At 55.5% G+C, this 19,931-nt stretch overlaps 1 protein-coding gene across 20 annotated transcripts in view; it reads right to left on the bottom strand.

Moving 5' to 3' along the window:
* LOC140716334 (von Willebrand factor A domain-containing protein 5A-like) overlaps positions 1 to 19,931 on the bottom strand; it is a 59,234-nt gene that overhangs the window by 24,296 nt on the left and 15,007 nt on the right. For 17 of the 20 annotated variants that reach the window (XR_012096279.1, XR_012096276.1, XR_012096280.1 and 14 more), the window contains exons 5-15: positions 19,595 to 19,761; positions 17,678 to 17,792; positions 17,079 to 17,245; positions 16,847 to 16,935; positions 11,875 to 12,019; positions 10,521 to 10,600; positions 9,548 to 9,662; positions 8,617 to 8,775; positions 7,855 to 7,958; positions 2,546 to 2,757; positions 1,424 to 1,483 (exon numbers count right to left, since the gene is read on the bottom strand). Coding sequence is in view for 14 of the 20 variants with exons in the window: in XM_073028955.1 (XP_072885056.1) it covers positions 1,424 to 1,483; positions 2,546 to 2,757; positions 7,855 to 7,958; positions 8,617 to 8,775; positions 9,548 to 9,662; positions 10,521 to 10,600; positions 11,875 to 12,019; positions 16,847 to 16,935; positions 17,079 to 17,245; positions 17,678 to 17,792; positions 19,595 to 19,761 (1,413 nt within the window). In the remaining 6 variants the exon portion in view is untranslated. The remainder of the gene's footprint in view (positions 1 to 1,423; positions 1,484 to 2,545; positions 2,758 to 7,854; positions 7,959 to 8,616; positions 8,776 to 9,547; positions 9,663 to 10,520; positions 10,601 to 11,874; positions 12,020 to 16,846; positions 16,936 to 17,078; positions 17,246 to 17,677; positions 17,793 to 19,594; positions 19,762 to 19,931) is intronic. The other 3 variants (XM_073028963.1, XM_073028966.1, XM_073028968.1) reach the window with 1 other exon arrangement.

Consider the following 19,931-nt stretch of genomic DNA (forward strand, 5'->3'; position numbering starts at 1 on the left):
AGACTGGACGAGGGAGAGGGAGATGGAGACTGGATGAGGGAGTGGGAGATGGAGACTGGGAGATGGAGACTGGACGAGAGGGAGGTTGAGACTGGACGAGGGAGAGGGAGATGGAGACTGGACGAGGGAGAGGGAGGCGGAGACTGGGAGATGAAGACTGGAGGAGGGAGAGGGAGACTGGACGAGGGAGATGAAGACTGGACGAGGGAGAGGGAGACTGGACGAGGGAGATGAAGACTGGACGAGGGAGAGGGTGGCGGAGACTGGGAGATGGAGACTGGAGGAGGGAGAGGGAGACTGGACGAGGGAGAGGGAGGCGGAGACTGGGAAATGAAGACTGGATGAGGGAGAGGGAGGCGGAGACTGGGAGATGGAGACTGGACGAGGGAGAGGGAGGCGGAGACTGGATGAGGGAGAGGGAGATGGAGACTGGGAGATGGAGACTGGACGAGGGAGAGGGAGGCGGAGACTGGATGAGGGAGAGGGAGATGGAGACTGGACGAGGGAGAGGGAGGCGGAGACTGGACGAGGGAGAGGGAGGCGGAGACTGGACGAGGGAGAGGGAGGTGGAGACTGGACGAGGGAGAGGGAGGTGGAGACTGGACGAGGGAGAGGGAGGCGGAGACTGGACGAGAGAGAGGGAGGCGGAGACTGGACGAGGGAGAGGGAGATGGAGACTGGATGAGGGAGTGGGAGATGGAGACTGGGAGATGGAGACTGGACGAGAGGGAGGTTGAGACTGGACGAGGGAGAGGGAGATGGAGACTGGACGAGGGAGAGGGAGGCGGAGACTGGGAGATGAAGACTGGAGGAGGGAGAGGGAGACTGGACGAGGGAGATGAAGACTGGACGAGGGAGAGGGAGACTGGACGAGGGAGATGAAGACTGGACGAGGGAGAGGGTGGCGGAGACTGGGAGATGGAGACTGGAGGAGGGAGAGGGAGACTGGACGAGGGAGAGGGAGGCGGAGACTGGGAAATGAAGACTGGATGAGGGAGAGGGAGGCGGAGACTGGGAGATGGAGACTGGAGGAGGGAGAGGGAGACTGGACGAGGGAGAGGGAGATGGAGACTGGATGAGGGAGAGGGAGATGGAGACTGGGAGATGGAGACTGGACGAGGGAGAGGGAGGCGGAGACTGGATGAGGGAGAGGGAGATGGAGACTGGGAGATGGAGACTGGACGAGGGAGAGGGAGGCGGAGACTGGACGAGGGAGAGGGAGGCGGAGACTGGACGAAGGAGAGGGAGGTGGAGACTGGACGAGGGAGAGGGAGGTGGAGACTGGACGAGGGAGAGGGAGGCGGAGACTGGACGAGAGAGAGGGAGGCGGAGACTGGACGAGGGAGACTGGGAGAGGGAGACAGGGTGAGGGAGAGGGTGGGAGAGGCAGTGAATGGGAGGCGAAGGAAGTGGGATCACTTACCGCAGAGTCGTCGAATTGTTGTCCCTGTGCAGTTCAGCATTTGAGGAACCCCGAAATTCGCTGAGGGGCAGAGAGAGAAAATGAATCAGATCTTCCCAGTGTCAACGGCAGAAGGTGGGAGATGGGGGAGATGGGGGGAGGGAACGGAGAGGGGGAGGAGGGAGGGGAACCGAGGGGGGAGGATGGAGGGGGAGGTTAACGGAGAGTGGAGGGGTTTGGGAACGGAGATGGGGAGGGGAACGGAGAATGGAGAGGGGGAGCGGGAGGGGAACAGGAACGGACAGGGGGAGGGGAACGGAGGGGGAGAGTGGTGTTGAGGCTGAGAGAGTGGAGTTGGAGGAAGTGTGACCATTCCCTGAAAGTGGCAAACAATACCCATTTGTGCAGGTGACAGAGGTAGAGGTGGGCAACTCATTGAGGTAATGAGAGAGGGGAAAATGAAATCACAAACGAGAGTACGTCCGCAGATGCTGGATATCCGAGCAACACACACAATCTCAGCAGGCCAGGCAGCGTCTATGTAAAAAATCAGAGTCGACGTTTCGGGCCGAAACCCTTCGGCAGGACGGGAGAGAGAAAAGCTGAGGGGTAGATTTGAAAGGTGGGGGCAGGGGAGAGGGAAACGCCAGGCGATGGGTAAAACCTGGAGGGGGAGGAAGAAAGCAAAGAGCGAGGAAGTTGACTGTTGAAAGAGACAGAAGGCCGTGGAAGAAAGGAAAACGACGGGTGGTGTGGGGGGGGGGGGGAGAGGAGCACCAGAGGGGGGCCTGGCCTGCTGAGGTCCTCCAGTATTTTGGGTGTGTTGAGGAGAAAATGAAACACATCTCCCCAGGGTCAGGGGTTAGAGAGAGGAGGGGATAGGAGGGAGGGAGGGCAAGATGGTGGGGAGTGGACGGGAAAGGATTCAGAGATGGAGGTGGAGAGAGGGGAGGGAGGTACAGACTGGGCTGGGGTTCACACTTCTCTGTCCCTCCCTTTAAATGAGGAGACTTCACCCAGTCGATTCTCTCCACCTCCAGCTGAGCGCGAGTCCCCTGTTCCCCAGCGAGGTCGAGTTTACGGCCACTCAGCACCCATCACCCCCTCACCCACCCACCACCCCCGGCAATTAGCAGCACCCACCTGCACAGAGGGGGACGTCCCTGCGGATAAGGGGTCCCTGCACGGCCTGGCCGAGCTCCTTGTTGATGGCGATGAAGGCCGTCTCTGAACAGACCACGTTGGCCTGGGTGCTGATCTCAACCAGACGCCTCTTCACCTGCTCCGTGTCGCGGTCCGGCCCGAGTTCCAGAGATCCCAGCAGAGCCTTGGCTGCCAGACGGTGGACAGAGGAGCTGGAGCGAGAGAGGGAGGGGGAAAGGGTTGGAAATGGAGAGAGGGGAACGGGGAGGAGGGAGAGAGGGCGAAAGGGGGGAGTGGGAGATGGAGTTGTGTTTCGATGTGCTGTGGAGATTATATTGACGGGTTGTGTCACGGCCCAGTGTGGAAACACTGTCTTTGAACGGAAAAGCCTACACAAAGTAGTGGAATCGGCCCAGTCCATCGCAGATCCCCACCACTGAGCACATCTACAGGGAACGCTGTCACAGGAAAGCAGCATCCATCATCAGGGACCCCCACCACACAGGACAAGCTCTTTCCTTGCCATCAGGGACAAGGTACAGAGCCTCAGGATGCCCACCATCGAGCTCAGGACCAGTAATTACCCCTGAACCATCATGGTCTTGAACCGGCGCGATGAGCCAGAAGATGGACTCAGCAAACAGCGTGACCGACAGCGACGTCCTGCAGACCGCTCACAGAACTACTGCTTTCAAATATGATTCAGCTCCGAGGCCGTGCGCGATTGGGACCCCTGATTCACACTTTGACGGCGTGGTTTTGGACCGACTGCAGGACCTGGAGCTTTGCCGTCGCTGAGGTTTGGGGCAGAGCGTACGCCCTGGTGGCCAAGCTGGCTTGTCCAGCCCCTGATCGGCTCCCTTTCTCGCCGATTAAAGCGTCAAGCAGGATTGAAATCAACGGGGACGAGAGCGGAAGGCGGGCGGGTGGTCAAAGTTCAAAGTGAATGTTGTTATCAAAGTACAGAAATGTCACCGTGTACAACCCTGAGATTCATTTGTATGTGGGGCAAATCTGAAGAGTAGTGTTATGCCCGCAGCCCCCTCCTTTGTGAGAATTGCAAGATCGCTATTAATCCTGGGTCTTGGACCCAGGAAATGAGAGAGAGTCCTCAAGGTTTTGGAATGTGTCCTGGCCCCTCAGCAAGACAAAGCCATGGGAAACGGCCATTGTCTCTTGGAGACACCTTTGTGGATTGGGGACTGGGGCTACGTGCAAGCCCTCAGGGCAATGTGGGCTGGGTGACGGGGAGAGATTGCATCATCCCAACCTGATTGACATCTGAGACCCCATGAGTCCAGATAAAAGAGAGGCTGTAGAGACGGCCCCTCAGACACACCAGAAGAGACGCTAGCGATCCCGTAATAGTGGGCAGCCATTTGAAGGAAGCCACGTGTGTTCGGTTCCCTTGCCTGGGAGCCGGTGGCTGATACCACAGAGACGGTTTTCTGGAACTAACAACGGGGAACCAACTCCCCCGACACATCGGATCAGCCTCGTCAGAAGACCTGGGCAAGTTTCTCTTCTCACAAATCTCTCTCTCTCCAACAAGTGAAAACCCAGCGGTCCCCAAAGGCTAAAGCCTGCATGAACTTCCATCGGACAATATATTATACCCTAGACAAACGATAGAGCCATTTCTTATTGATGATTATTACTATACCTGCGCTTTAGATTGAGTATTGATGACGTATATTATCTGAATGTTTGTATTAACCTTATTTTTGTGCCCCTTTATAAATAAAGACTTTTAAAAATAGTACCATCAGACTTCAACGGACCTCTCTATCTTTGCTGGTAAGTGACCCAGTTACGGGGTACGTAACAGTAATAACTGTAACAGGGTCAATGGAAGATCAACCGGAGTGCAGAGAACAACAGACTGTGTGCATGAAAATGTCAATAAATAGCAATAAATAAGACAGTCCTTAACGTGGCGTCATTGGTCATGGGAACATCTCAGTGATGGGGCAAGCGGGTGTAGTTATCCCCTTTTGTTCAGGAGCCTGATGGTTGAGGGGTTGTAACTGTTGTTAAACCTGGTGGGGCGAGTCCTGAGGATCTTGAACCTTCTACCTGATGGCAGCAGTGAGAAGAGAGCATGGCCTAGTTGGTGGGGGTCCCCGAGGCCGTTTGCTGCTTTCCTACGACAGTGTTTCATGTAGATGGGCTCATGGTTGGGGGAGTTTTCCCTGTGATGTACTGGGCCGATTCCACTACTTTTGGAAAGATTTTCCATTCGAAGGCATTGGTGTCTCCATACCAGGACGTGATGCAGCCAGTTAATACGGTCACGTCCCGGTCCGCTGACTCCTCATTTCAGTTAATTTCCTTTTCCCCGTGTCCTACTGGGCTCCTTGATTAGGGCAGCTGATTCTCAACTGAACCGGCAGCATAAAAGTTCCGGTTTACATCTACTCGGACCTGTCCGTCTCCTGAGCAGTTCGGCAATGCACGATCCGGGTCGCCGAGAATAATGGACTCTAGGTTGCTTCGGTGCCTGGGGTTGCCTTCTGAATCCTGTCATTTTCATGTCCAGCCGAGTTTAGCCAGCCGTTTGCCACTACTCTGAATCAAGATAGGAATTGTCTGTCATTGTTTGGTTTTGTCGTCTCATGTCTGGGTCTGAGTCCTGGGCTCCGTGTCCAAGTCCGAGTCCGAGTCCCAACTCTGTGTCCCAGTCCGGGTCCGAGTCCGGGCTTCCTGTCCCAGCCCGGGTCCGAGTCCGGGCTTCCTGTCCCAGCCCGGGTCCGAGTCCGGGCTTCCTGTCCCAGCCCGGGTCCGAGTCCGGGCTTCCTGTCCCAGCCCGGGTCCGAGTCCGGGCTTCCTGTCCCAGCCCGGGTCCGAGTCCGGGCTTCCTGTCCCAGCCCGGGTCCGAGTCCGGGCTTCCTGTCCCAGCCCGGGTCCGAGTCCGGGCTTCCTGTCCCAGCCCGGGTCCGAGTCCGGGCTTCCTGTCCCAGCCCGGGTCCGAGTCCGGGCTTCCTGTCCCAGCCCGGGTCCGAGTCCGGGCTTCCTGTCCCAGCCCGGGTCCGAGTCCGGGCTTCCTGTCCCAGCCCGGGTCCGAGTCCGGGCTTCCTGTCCCAGCCCGGGTCCGAGTCCGGGCTTCCTGTCCCAGCCCGGGTCCGAGTCCGGGCTTCCTGTCCCAGCCCGGGTCCGAGTCCGGGCTTCCTGTCCCAGCCCGGGTCCGAGTCCGGGCTTCCTGTCCCAGCCCGGGTCCGAGTCCGGGCTCCGTGTCCCAGTCCGGGTCCGAGTCCCGGGCTCCGTGTCCCAGCCCGGGTCCGAGTCCCGGGCTCCGTGTCCCAGCCCGGGTCCGAGTCCGGGCTCCGTGTCCCAGCCCGGGTCCGAGTCCGGGCTCCGTGTCCCAGCCCGGGTCCGAGTCCGGGCTCCGTGTCCCAGCCCGGGTCCGAGTCCGGGCTCCGTGTCCCAGCCAGAGTCCGAGTCCGGGCTCCGTGTCCCAGCCCGGGTCCGAGTCCGGGCTCCGTGTCCCAGACCGGGTCCGTGTCCCAGACCGGGTCCGAGTCCGGGCTCCGTGTCCCAGCCCGGGTCCGAGTCGGGTCTCCGTGTCCCAGCCCGGGTCCGAGTCGGGTCTCCGTGTCCCAGTCCGGGTCCGAGTCGGGTCTCCGTGTCCCAGCCCGGGTCCGAGTCCGGGCTCCGTGTCCCAGTCCGGGTCCGAGTCCGGGCTCCGTGTCCCAGTCAAGGTCTCCGTTTCCCAGTCCGAGTCCGGGCTCCGTGTCCCAGTCCGAGTCCCAGTCAGGGCTCTGTGTCCCAGCCCGAGTCCCAGTCAGGGCTCCGTGTCCCAGCCAAAGTCCCAGTCGGGGCTCCGTGTCCCAGCCAAAGTCCCAGTCCGGGCTCCGTGTCCCAGCCAAAGTCCCAGTCCGGGCTCCGTGTCCCAGCCAAAGTCCCAGTCCGGGCTCCGTGTCCCAGTCAATGTCTCCGTGTCCCAGTCCGAGTCCCAGTCGGGGCTCCGTGTCCCAGCCCGGGTCCCAGTCGGGGCTCCGTGTCCCAGCCCGGGTCCCAGTCGGGGCTCCGTGTCCCAGCCCGGGTCCCAGTCGGGGCTCCGTGTCCCAGCCCGGGTCCCAGTCGGGGCTCCGTGTCCCAGCCCGGGTCCCAGTCGGGGCTCCGTGTCCCAGCCCGGGTCCCAGTCGGGGCTCCGTGTCCCAGCCCGGGTCCCAGTCGGGGCTCCGTGTCCCAGCCCAGGTCCGAGTCCGGGCTCCGTGTCCCAGCCCGGGTCCCAGTCGGGGCTCCGTGTCCCAGCCCGAGTCCCAGTCGGGGCTCCGTGTCCCAGCCCGAGTCCCAGTCGGGGCTCCGTGTCCCAGCCCGAGTCCCAGTCGGGGCTCCGTGTCCCAGCCCTGGTCCCAGTCGGGGCTCCGTGTCCCAGCCCGAGTCCCAGTCAGGGCTCTGTGTCCCAGCCCGAGTCCCAGTCAGGGCTCCGTGTCCCAGCCAAAGTCCCAGTCCGGGCTCCGTGTCCCAGCCCGGGTCCCAGTCGGGGCTCCGTGTCCCAGCCCAGGTCCCAGTCGGGGCTCCGTGTCCCAGCCCGAGTCCCAGTCGGGGCTCCGTGTCCCAGCCCTGGTCCCAGTCGGGGCTCCGTGTCCCAGCCCTGGTCCCAGTCGGGGCTCCGTGTCCCAGCCCGAGTCCCAGTCAGGGCTCTGTGTCCCAGCCCGAGTCCCAGTCAGGGCTCCGTGTCCCAGCCAAAGTCCCAGTCGGGGCTCCGTGTCCCAGCCAAAGTCCCAGTCCGGGCTCCGTGTCCCAGCCAAAGTCCCAGTCCGGGCTCCGTGTCCCAGCCCGGGTCCCAGTCGGGGCTCCGTGTCCCAGCCCAGGTCCCAGTCGGGGCTCCGTGTCCCAGTCCGGGTCCCAGTCGGGGCTCCGTGTCCCAGTCCGGGTCCGAGTATGGGCTCCGTGTCCCAGTCCGCTACAGTGCACCGTATATGTGTTAATGACGTCTGGTTACTCCTATTTTATTGCTATTTTGTGCGATTTTGATGGGGGCGGACTGCTTCTGCGGCCTGCAGTCACTGTACAACACAGTGCTAATCTGAACTGTCCGAGACTGTTTCAATGACTCTGTGGTTTCATGTTTTATATTCTGTGTTTCTCGCTCATTTTACTGGTCGTTTGCGGGATTTGTCCTTTTTTATGTGTTGGGTGTTTCATGTTTTCTTTGCAAGAACCCTGAGCGGGGGGGGGGGGGGTAGTAATAATCCTGAATTGGGACGTGACGGGGATAGTGTGGGGGGAGTGCAGACTATTCCTGAAGCCTTTATATTGTGACGGAGGGTGGGGGCAGAGTTGAGGGATTTGGGGACAGTTACCTCCTGCACTCGATGGGTCTCAGGCTGAACCTGGTCTCAGCTTGTACCGGCTGCTCCCCCAGTGAATATTTCAGTGTCACCCCAGACTCCAAGTCGGGATCCATCTACGAGACAGAAACAGTCAGGGAACCTCGGGGACAGTGGCCACCAGGTGAGGTTCATTGCCTGTCTGAACCTCCAACCCTCCCCCCACCTCCGTAACAGGATTCCCTGATGGAGAGAGACCCGCTTCAAATGGGATCCCCAACAGAGAGACCCCCTCCCCCTTTAACATGGGTCTCTGACAAAGAGTGAGTCCCCCATAACAGGAGACCCCAATGGAGAAAGAACCACTTTAACGGGACTCCCTGTTTAACAGGGATACCTGGTGGGGGGAGACTCCCCATTAACTGGGGTCCCAACAGAGACACACAGCTGATTAACTGGGGTCCCAACAGAGAGACACCCCCAATTATCCGGGGTTCCAACAGGGAGACACACCCTTTAACAGTGGTGTCCGATGGAGAGGAACTCCCCTTTCATAGGGGTCCCAGACAAAGATAGATCCCCTCTTTAACCGGGGTCCTGGTCAAATATCTCCTCTTTAACAGAAGTCCTGGATAGAAAAAGACTCCCACTTTAACATGGATCTGTGATGAGGAGAGTTCCCCTTTAACAAGGGTCCCTGAAAGAGAGACTCCTGGGAAAACACAGAGGGGAGGTGACCCTACTTTTACCTTAATGCACACCAGCAGTCCCCGTCTCCCCACGCCTGACCCTCACCTGCCCCTTCAGCTGGGCGTAGACGATGGTTTTCTGCTGGTTGAAGAGCGTGCTGGGGAGGGGTGACATCAGAACGGCCTCTACCCCTGGGGGCAGGTCCCAGCTGAGGCTCAGCCCTGTCCCGCTGGGTTGCAGGGCGTACTTCAGGGTCCGGAGAACCTGTGGGGGACAGGAAGAGATCAACACTTCTGCAGGCTCCGTCCCATCTCGTGATTCCTACACTCAGAGACCCCCTTCAGTGCCTGGTTAGGGTTAGGGGCCAGCTCACGAGGACGTCTCCATGTCCCACCTACTCTCAGCGTGTCCCACCCAGCCTCTCTTCAGCTCCAGAATCAGGCACTGTGTTTTCAGACTGGGATCAGACTGAGGTTTCTCGGCCTCACTTTGGGCGGGTCTACCCACTACCCCATCCATCCCTCTCCCATTTTGGGCTCCCCCAATCTGTTGCACTGTCCCTCTCCTCCCCAGGCCTCGGAGAGTTCCAGGGTCTCCTCGTCCCCCACATGGAGATTCAGCACAGAAACACCCTGAATTCACCCCTTCACCTGTGGGGGGGGCAGGAATGGGGAGTTCACACTGGGGAGTTAACCCATCAGCCTGCAAATCTCTGAGTCCTGGGAGGGTCCGTCTCACTCCCTGTCCAAGGCACAGCCCCGCTCCCTCATAGACACACATTCTCTCACACACACACACCCACAGTGGCGGAGGTTGGGATCGAACCCGGGATTCCGAGATCAGGCGCTGAGAGACACTGGTCCTCGCCGCTGTGCCTGCTGGTCTTCCCTGTACATTTCCGGGGGGGTGACCCCCCCCCCCCGCACCATTCCAGGCTCCCCCACACCCAAGGTCCTACCCCCAATAAGAGCATCCCGACATCACCCCCCCCACCACCACCACCACAGGGTTTCCCACCCTGCCCCTGTCTCAGTACCTTGGGCTCCATCCTGTCTTTCCCGGTGATGAATTCGTAACTCCCGCTGGCCGCCTTGGCGATGCCTTTGATCAGCGCTGTGGAGGCCCCCTCACCAATCCCGAAGGAAAAGCACCTGGAGAACGGGATGGTGAACCGCCATGGTTTACTTTCAGCAATAGATGGGTTTCTCAGCCACTTTGCATTATGGGAAATGTTGCTACCACTGCTTCAGTCCAACGTTGCTGTCCACACAGTGGGGCTGAAGAAATCTCTGGTGATAGTTCGCTCCAAATGGGAATGGGATTGAGGGGCAGGGGAATGAAAGGAGAGAAGGACAGGATGGAAGAGAAAAGGGGGAGGGAACTGCAGAAGATTGGGGGTGGAAGATAAATAAGACAATATTATGGGCGGGATAATTGGGGAAAGATGGGAGGAGGCAGTTGGTGAGAGCAGTAGAAAAAGTTAAGGTGGAAGAGACGGATGTGGAGGAGAAAGGGGTGGGAGAAGAGAGGTGGAGGACTGACAAAGAATGGTGGACAAGGAGACGATTGGGGAATGGGAGAGCTGAATGTGTGTGGAGGAGGTGGGGACGAGGGAGAGTGGGAGGCTGACGTGGGGTGGGAGAGTGTGAGGTGGTGACGGGGAGGGAGAGGATGAGGTCGGGACGAGGGTGCGAGGGTGAGGTGGGGACGAGGGGTAGGGAGAGGGTGAGGTGGGGACGAGGAGGGTGAGGGGAGTGGGAAGGTGAGGAGGGGACAAGAGGGAGGGAGAGGGAGTGGTGGGATGAGGGGTGAGAGAGGGTGAGGTGGGGATGAGGGAGAGGGTGAGGTTGGGACGAGTTGGGGGGTAGCAGGGGACAAGCTGGAGCGGTAGGCAGGGAGAAGTTTGAGGGGCAGGCAGGGACAAGTTGGAGGGGAGGTTCGGAGGAGGTGGAGAGGGAGTCTGGGTTGTGTCAGGGACAGCAAACCCTCCTTACCCCTACACCTCTCACCTGTGGCTGGGGCTGTTCTTCTGAACCTCAGCCAGCACCTGCTTGGTGTTGGACACCTCACCGTCCGTGAACACAAAGAGCTAGGAGAGAGGTAGAGAGTCAGAGTTATCCTGGAAAGACCCAGGCCATTCTGCCCATCATATCCATACTGACCATAGAGCACCTATCCATATTGTTTGCATCTTCCAGTAACTACCCTGCCACCTTCTGTACAGAGACAACACAAGAGCTTGTCTGGACACTTTGTAAATGCCATCAGTAACTGCACTCTCTCCTTTGTCCCAGGGCCTTGCTCCTCTCTGAAGAATGTCCTCTCAGATTCCCTCTAAATCTCTTCCACACCCCCGTCCAACATCAACAGCCTCCAGTTTTACCTACTTCTGATGTGGGGGAACGTTTCCTGTCTATACACCACATAATTTTATAAACCTCAGTCATGTTCCCTTGTACCATCCTCCACCCTGGGGAGACAGACCAACCTTTCTCCTCATCACCAAGACACTCTGTCCCTGGTACGGTCCTGGTGAATCTCCTCTGCAGTCCCCCCAGTGCCAGCACACCATTCCTACAGTGTTATCCTCACTCACCGCCTCTCTCTCTCTTTCTCTCATTCTCCCACCTCTTATTATTTCTCCCACACATCCCGTCACATTCCTTCCCTTCTGTCCCTCTCTTACTCTTAACCCCCCCTCCTTCCCATTCACATGTTTTCCTACCCAAGTCTCTGATTACCCCCCTTTGTTTAATTTCTCTCATCTGTCCCTCTCTCATTCACTTCTTCTCACACTCACTCTTTCTCATCCCTCAGATTCTCTATTTTCTGTCTGGTTTGTTTAATTGCGATACTCTTTCTCATCCTCCCATTCTCTCTCTCTCGTTCTCCACTCACATTCTCTCTTCACCGTTCCTCTCTCTCATCCCCGCTCTTCTTCTCTCCCTTCCTCTCAGCCATCTCCTTCCTTCTCTCACTCAACTCCTCTCCAATCTCCTTCCTCCCCTCGCTCCCTCAACTCCTCTCCCATCTCCTTCCTCCCCTCACTCGTTCAACTCCTCTCCCATCTCCTTCCTTCCCTCACTCCCTCAACTCCTCTCCCATCTCCTTCCTCCCCTCACTCGTTCAACTCCTCTCCCATCTCCTTCCTTCCCTCACTCCCTCAACTCCTCTCCCATCTCCTTCCTTCCCTGAACTCCTCTCCCATCTTGCACTTCTCACATTCCCTCATGTCTCACACCTTCAGTCCGTCACTCCCTCCATCTCAGTCCCTCCCTCCCTCTCGCTCTCTCCTCCTCTTCCACCCTTTCAGTCTCTCCGTCTCTCGGGTGAACCACAGGGAGGGGTGATGATGCACTTTACCTGTCGTGGGTGTCCTGGCACGCAGGGTGTTGTGTAGATGGCCGATAGGGGCTGCAGGATCTCTGTCCCACCCATATCCGCATCGATCTCCTTCAGCTGAGACAGTGCTTCCTGCATGGAGGTCTGATTGTACTCAACACTCTTCCTGTGCAGGTTGAGGGGGAGGTAATCCAACAACAACATGACAACTCCGTCCAAGACAGACATCGGAAGGGAGCAGAGGGGATGGGGTTAGCGCGGAGAAGTGGGGCTGACAGAACAGGTCGGGGAGCATCTCCCAGCAGTTCAAATCATCTAGATATTGCTTCAATATACCATCTAGTACAAAGGTTCCCAAGTTTATTTATGCCATGGACCCCAGGTGGGGAAAGCCCTGATCTAGTGCAGCTTTAAGACTGAAGGAAAGCTCTCTTACTCTTTACATTGCTATCCTGGGCACTAGAATTTACAATGCACTCAAATTCTTACTAAGCAGTGGAGTACCTAACAGACTCTGTAATCTGATGTGTACAAAATATTTAGACTGAAATCCAATGAGAAAAGAAAACTGTTCTTTGCAATCCTGTGATCTTCTGATTGTAATCCAATAATATTTTAACACAAGCCAGAGGTATTTCGATCCAACTGATAAAAGTTCGGATGAATTAAGTATTACAGGAGATTGGATATAGACAAAGGCCAAAGGTTGAATCTAATGAAATGTGAGCCTTGCCTGATATTAAGATATGGAATAAGATGTGAAGACTGTCTTTGGGAAAGGATAAGACTGGCTGGACATCAGCAGTATCACCACAGTTCTGAAAGCTGCATGAGAAATTCAAATCTGTGACTCAGTGGGCACGTGGTCTGATGGAAAACATAATTTATGACTTGGCAGAATGAGTCAAGTCATAAAAGTTCATTGAACAGCTGCAAGAGGTAAGGAAAACTGTGATCGATTACAAAACCAGTGTGACAGAGACGGTAAAAAGTCTAAATAGCAAATTTTTGCTTCAGCTGAGCAAGTGAGAACACAACATGGTGCGTGCAATCAAATCAAAGTGCATTGCGTGGAGCTTCCAAGTAAACTAAGCAGTATCAGAAAGCCCAGCAGGGACCTCGAGCTGGTAGCCTGGCCAGAAATGCTTCTCCTTGGGAAACACCCCCTCGTTGGACGGTCCTCCCAGACAGCACCACCGTCTGGACCCTGAGCAATCACAGCACGGACTCTACGGCGACCTCTAGTGACACAGGTGAGGATGACAGTGATGAAGCAATAGGATTGGCAGTTGTGGTACGATTTTCCCCATTAAAGACCAAGGACGTGAAGAAACACGGGACTGATGATAGAACCTATGAAAGGAGACTAATGGTTTCTCATCAACCACCTAAACCGAGAAGGGAGTCCAATGGTCCAAAGAAATTCCACCTCCTAAAAAAATGGAAGTCTAAAGACTTGGATTGAGCTTTATCATATTAAGAACAAACTGCACCCATATAATGGCATCCAAATGTTTGTCGACTATGTTGTGACTCATCGAGCTGACAACAACATTAAAGACAATTAACAAAATATACAAGATGGTTGGAATGCAATTGAGAGATGATTGGAAGAATGACGGACGTGGACTGATCGGAGGAAAGTGGTGGATTGTAAGTAAACGATTTCTGAGGATGTTTCTGAATACGAGGAATGCTACAGGAGAACGTGCTGAAGGTTTTCAGGCGCTTCAGGAATAAATGAAGATTACATAGAGGTTCCTACAATTGAAGTCAACTTTTCATGGACGACTTAAGACCAGATATTGCAAAAATGGGAAAGGTGCCAAAATGAATTGGAGTGTTCGATATAGTGAGGTTTTACAATGCACCAAACAATTGGAACAAGGATATCGAAATGGGAATAAGATCATCACAGTTAAGATCAACAGTCTCTGACCATGGGTCAACAGTCATTGCTACGAGTCAACAGCCACAGCAAGGAAAGACACACACACACACACACACACACACACACACACACACACACACACACACACACACACACACACACACACACACACACACACACACACACAGGAAAAACCTCTCATCCAGGACTATATCTCAAGGTGGGAATTGCTGTGTCACATCGACCATGACTAAGGATCACATTTCACTGGGAGAGTTTGACAGGAACTATGTCGACAGATGAACATTGAATGTTTGTTTCATTGTCCACGTCACCCAGAGTCATCAGGACAAGCCAGACGAGTGAATGGAGTGTCCAGACGGTGACTGACTGAGAATCACAAGGAAGGCGTACCGTGGCCTAAGCTCTTCCTCTGGTCTTCAGGGCAACACCAAACAAGAAATTGAAACGAAATCCATTCGAAGTAGTGACAGGGCGTCGCATGTCACTGCCGGGAGCTCCACATCTCAGGGAGGCTGATAAGACACATTACGGCAAATAGTTTTGTTAACTGTTGTGTGAAATTAACTCGAGCTGTCCAGCCTGCTTCTCAACAGAAGGCAAGTGGGTACTCAACGATGTTTACTGCCCTCTTGCTCGCTGCCGTCAGAGGTAGGTGTCTTTGTGTGACAGTCTCTCTGTGTCTCGGTGTGACAGTCTCTCGGTGTGACAGTCTCTCGGTGTGACAGTCTCTCGGTGTGACAGTCTCTCGGTGTCTCGGTGTGACAGTTTCTCTGTGTGACAGTCTCTCGGTGTCTCTGTGTGACAGTCTCTCGGTGTCTCTGTGTGACAGTCTCTCTGTGTCTCTGTGTGACAGTCTCTCTGTGTCTCTGTGTGACAGTCTCTCTGTGTGACAGTCTCTCGGTGTCTCTGTGTGACAGTCTCTCGGTGTCTCTGCGTGACAGTCTCTCTGTGTGACGGTCTCTCGGTGTGACGGTCTCTCGGTGTCTCTGTGTGACGGTCTCTCTGTGTCTCTGTGTGACGGTCTCTCTGTGTCTCTGTGTGACGGTCTCTCTGTGTGACAGTCTCTCTGTGTGACAGTCTCTCGGTGTGACAGTCTCTCGGTGTGACAGTCTCTCGGTGTGACAGTCTCTCGGTGTCTCGGTGTGACAGTCTCTCTGTGTGACAGTCTCTCGGTGTCTCTGTGTGACAGTCTCTCGGTGTCTCTGTGTGACAGTCTCTCTGTGTGACAGTCTCTCTGTGTGACAGTCTCTCGGTGTCTCTGTGTGACGGTCTCTCGGTGTCTCTGTGTGACGGTCTCTCTGTGTCTCTGTGTGACAGTCTCTCTGTGTCTCTGTGTGACAGTCTCTCTGTGTCTCTGTGTGACAGTCTCTCGGTGTGACAGTCTCTCGGTGTGACAGTCTCTCGGTGTCTCGGTGTGACAGTCTCTCTGTGTGACAGTCTCTCGGTGTCTCTGTGTGACAGTCTCTCGGTGTCTCTGTGTGACAGTCTCTCTGTGTCTCTGTGTGACAGTCTCTCTGTGTGACAGTCTCTCTGTGTGACAGTCTCTCTGTGTGACAGTCTCTCGGTGTCTCTGTGTGACAGTCTCTCGGTGTCTCTGTGTGACAGTCTCTCGGTGTCTCTGTGTGACAGTCTCTCTGTGTGACAGTCTCTCGGTGTCTCTGTGTGACAGTCTCTCGGTGTCTCTGTGTGACAGTCTCTCGGTGTGACAGTCTCTCTGTGTGACAGTCTCTCTGTGTGACAGTCTCTCTGTGTGACAGTCTCTCGGTGTCTCTGTGTGACAGTCTCTCACTGACTGCTCCTGAAGGAAAGTGTCTACGCTAGAATGGTCTGCTCAATGCTGCTGGAGAATTGTGCTGGAGTCCTGGGTCTCGTGCAAAGTTAATCGATGCGGTTTCTGCATTGGACTCTCTAGATCACGTTATGACGCCTGGACTCTATAGATCACGTTATGACGCCTGGACTCTATAGATCACGTTATGATGCCTGGACTCTATAGATCACGTTATGACGCCTGGACTCTATAGATCACGTTATGATGCCTGGACTCTATAGATCACGTTATGATGCCTGGACTCTATAGATCACGTTATGATGCCTGGACTCTATAGATCACGTTATGATGCCTGGACTCTATTGAGTTTGTGTTTTATATTCATTGTTTTTGGCTCATCTTTTTCGCAGCTTACGTGATTTAGTCTAATTACGGATGGGCGTGGGGGGGGGGGGTGAGGTTTGATGTTTTACTGTGAACAGGTTCCATAGTTTTCTTTCTTTCATGACTTTGGAAAGACAAATCTCAGGGGCTGTTTCATGAATACTGTGGCATGCAAAAGTTTGGGCAGCCGAGGTCAAAATTTCTGTTACTGTGAATAGTTAAGTGAGTAGAAGATGAACTGATCTCCAAAGGTCATAAAATTAAAGATGAAACATTCTTTTCAACATTTTAAGCAAGATTCGTGTATTATTTTTGTTTTGTACAATTTTAGAGTGAAAAAAAGGAAAGCAGCAGGATTCAAAAGTTTGGGCACCCCAAGAGATCTGAGCTCTCAGATAACTTTTACCAAGGTCTCAGACCTTAATTAGCTTGTTAGGGCTATGGCTTGTTCACAGTCATCGTTAGGAAAGGCCAGGTGATGCAAATTTCAGAGCTTTATAAATACCCTGACTCCTCAAACCTTGTCCCAACAATCAGCAGCCATGGACTCCTCTAAGCAGCTGCCTAGCACTCTGAAAATTAAAATAAGTGGTGCCCACAAATCAGGAGAAGGCTAAAAGAAGATAGCAAAGCGTTTTCAGGTAGCCGTTTCCTCAGTTCGTAATGCAATTAAGAAATGGCAGTTAACATATTATTTGTTGTTTTATTTTTACCAATTTCCCCTACTCGCATTTTATACAGAGAGTGGTGGCGGGGGTGGGGGTGGCTGGTGGTGTAGGGTGGTGTTGGCGAAGGTGGCTGGGGTGGGGGTGGGGGTCACCAATACGGCTCTAATGAATCAAAATGGGAAACGGTTGGGTCAGGTTCTACCCGGGATTTCTGGCCCTCAAGTTCCCGGCCCCCAGATGCAAGTTTCCACTTACGGGAAGAACGAGGTGAAGTGGCTCCCAAATCCGTAAATATTGAAGAAACATCCCATGGGAAGGCTCTTGAGGAGCAGGAGCAGCGTGTCCTGTGGGGGGGAAGAGAACTTATGAGTCCTGAAACTTTCCTGGGCATTCCCACAACTCCACATCCCGGCCGGAAAATCGAAACAGACCCTCCGTCCCATAGGCCCGCACGACTGATTCCCTCTGCATCCCGGGCCGGATTTACCTTGGCACACTGGATCCGGGACCTGGAGTTTCCGTGGGACATCAGCATTCCCATACTGCCCGACCTATCCATGAGGAAGATGAACTCGCCTGCCGGCACGTCCTGGCGATCCTCGGGAAATCGGGGGAAGAGATTCACCATGACAGTGGGGTCGGCCATCAGGGTCCCTGTGTTGGGGCAAGAGGAGCGTGTCAGGGGGGAGGAGGAGACTCTTCCCAAATGACCCAATCAGTACTGGTTATCTAGGAGCACAGGACTCATCCGGCCACCTCCCATCCCCACCCTGCATCTCACACCCCCATCCCAATCCCTCCTAACCCCATCAGAGCTCCATCACACACCCTACATGGGCAAATTCACAAAAAATCACCGTCCACCCCAACCTTTCCCATCACCCCCACACCCCATCTGACCAACCTCCCAAACCCCTTCCCCCATCCTAAACTCCATCCCACAATACACCTGCCCTCTCTCACTTCCCACCTGCCCTTCCAGCCCCATCCCACACGTTCCCACTCCCCTCTCACCTCATACAACCCTACTCCAACAGCCACCCCCACAATAATGGGACACATTCGCCTTCCCAGAGAAGCCCCCACCTGGAGAAGCAGATCCCTGCCCTGCCTCGAGGATGGCGCTCGGTTCATGGACCTTCTCGGAGAACATCAAGAGCTCGACGTCCCTGTCGAAACCGTGACCCTTCACCAGGGAGAGCTGGAAATGGGGATCACAACACAGGGTCAGAACACAGAGCAGAACAGGAGGGGACAGAGAGTCACCAGAAACTCCCCTTCAGGGAGAGGGACTGAGAAACACTAGTCAGTGTACAGATATCCCCCTGTGTGAGAGGGACTGAGGGACACCAGTCAGTGTACAGATATCCCCCTGTGTGAGAGGGACTGAGAGACACCGGTCAGTGTACAGATATCCCCCTGAGGGAGAGGGACTGAGGGACACCGGTCAGTGTACAGATATCCCCCTGAGGGAGAGGGACTGAGGGACACCGGTCAGTGTACAGATATCCCCCTGAGGGAGAGGGGCTGAGAGACACCGGTCAATGTACAGATATCCCCCTGAGGGAGAGGGACTGAGGGACACCGGTCAGTGTACAGATATCCCCCTGAGGGAGAGGGACTGAGAAACACTAGTCAGTGTACAGATATCCCCCTGAGGGAGAGGGACTGAGGGACACCGGTCAGTGTACAGATATCCCCCTGAGGGAGAGGGACTGAGAGACACCGGTCAGTGTACAGATATCCCCCTGAGGGAGAGGGACTGAGAGACACCGGTCAGTGTACAGATATCCCCCTGAGGGAGAGGGGCTGAGAGACACCGGTCAGTGTACAGATATCCCCCTGAGGGAGAGGGACTGAGAGACACCGGTCAGTATACAGATATCCCCCTGAGGGAGAGGGGCTGAGGGACACCAGTCAGTGTACAGATATCCCCCTGAGGGAGAGGGACTGAGGGACACCAGTCAGTGTACAGATATCCCCCTGAGGGAGAGGGACTGAGGCACAACGGTCAGTGTACAGATATCCCCCTGAGGGAGAGGGATTGAGGGACACCAGTCAGTGTACAGATATCCCCCTGAGGGAGAGGGACTGAGGGACACCGGTCAGTGTACAGATATCCCCCTGAGGGAGAGGGACTGAGGCACAACGGTCAGTGTACAGATATCCCCCTGAGGGAGAGGGATTGAGGGACACCAGTCAGTGTACAGATATCCCCCTGAGGGAGAGGGACTGAGGGACACCAGTCAGTGTACAGATATCCCCCTGAGGGAGAGGGACTGAGGCACACCGGTCAGTGTACAGATATCCCCCTGAGGGAGAGGGACTGAGGGACACCAGTCAGTGTACAGATATCCCCCTGAGGGAGAGGGGCTGAGGGACACCGGTCAGTGTACAGATATCCCCCTGAGGGAGAGGGACTGAGGGACACCGGTCAGTGTACAGATATCCCCCTGAGGGAGAGGGACTGAGAGACACCGGTCAGTGTACAGATATCCCCCTGAGGGAGAGGGACTGAGGGACACCGGTCAGTGTACAGATATCCCCCTGAGGGAGAGGGACTGAGGGACACCGGTCAGTGTACAGATATCCCCCTGAGGGAGAGGGACTGAGGGACACCGGTCAGTGTACAGATATACCCCTGAGGGAGAGGGACTGAGAGACACCGGTCAGTGTACAGATATCCCCCTGAGGGAGAGGGACTGAGGCACACCAGTCAGTGTACAGATATCCCCCTGAGGGACTGAGGGACACCAGTCAGTGTACAGATATCCCCCTGAGGGACTGAGGGACATCAGTCAGTGTACAGATATCCCCCTGAGGGAGAGAGACTGAGGGACACCGGTCAGTGTACAGATATCCCCCTGAGGGAGAGGGACTGAGGGACACCAGTCAGTGTATCTGATGTCCGTCTGTCCGGTTGAATTGTTACTTTATTCCCACTTCCCCTCCACAAGACCACTGTCCCACTGATGGATTTTGGTGTGAAACCGCCTTCCTTACCTTGGCTGACGTCTTGTCGGGATTGAGGAATTCCACGGGTGTCACTTGGCAATTGGATTGGATCCGGGAGATCCCATGTGGGCTGTGGAAATGAGCCTCCAGCTCCAAAGTGTAGAGTGGCTTGTCCGTGGAGGCACTGGCCTGGGTTATACGGGGACCCTGGGTGCCTGGGAGAGTTGGAGGTGGTTTCGTTAGATTCAAGAGCACTGAACGGGGGAGTCTGACCCTGTCCCTGCGAGTGTGTGACGGGACGGTGTGGAGGGAGCCTCACCCCGTGTCTGACCCTGTCCCCGGGAGTGTGTGACGGGACGGTGTGGAGGGAGCCTCCCCCCGTGTC

Source organism: Hemitrygon akajei, chromosome 25, assembly GCF_048418815.1.
Source record: "Hemitrygon akajei chromosome 25, sHemAka1.3, whole genome shotgun sequence".
Taxonomy (NCBI): Eukaryota; Metazoa; Chordata; class Chondrichthyes; order Myliobatiformes; family Dasyatidae; genus Hemitrygon; species Hemitrygon akajei.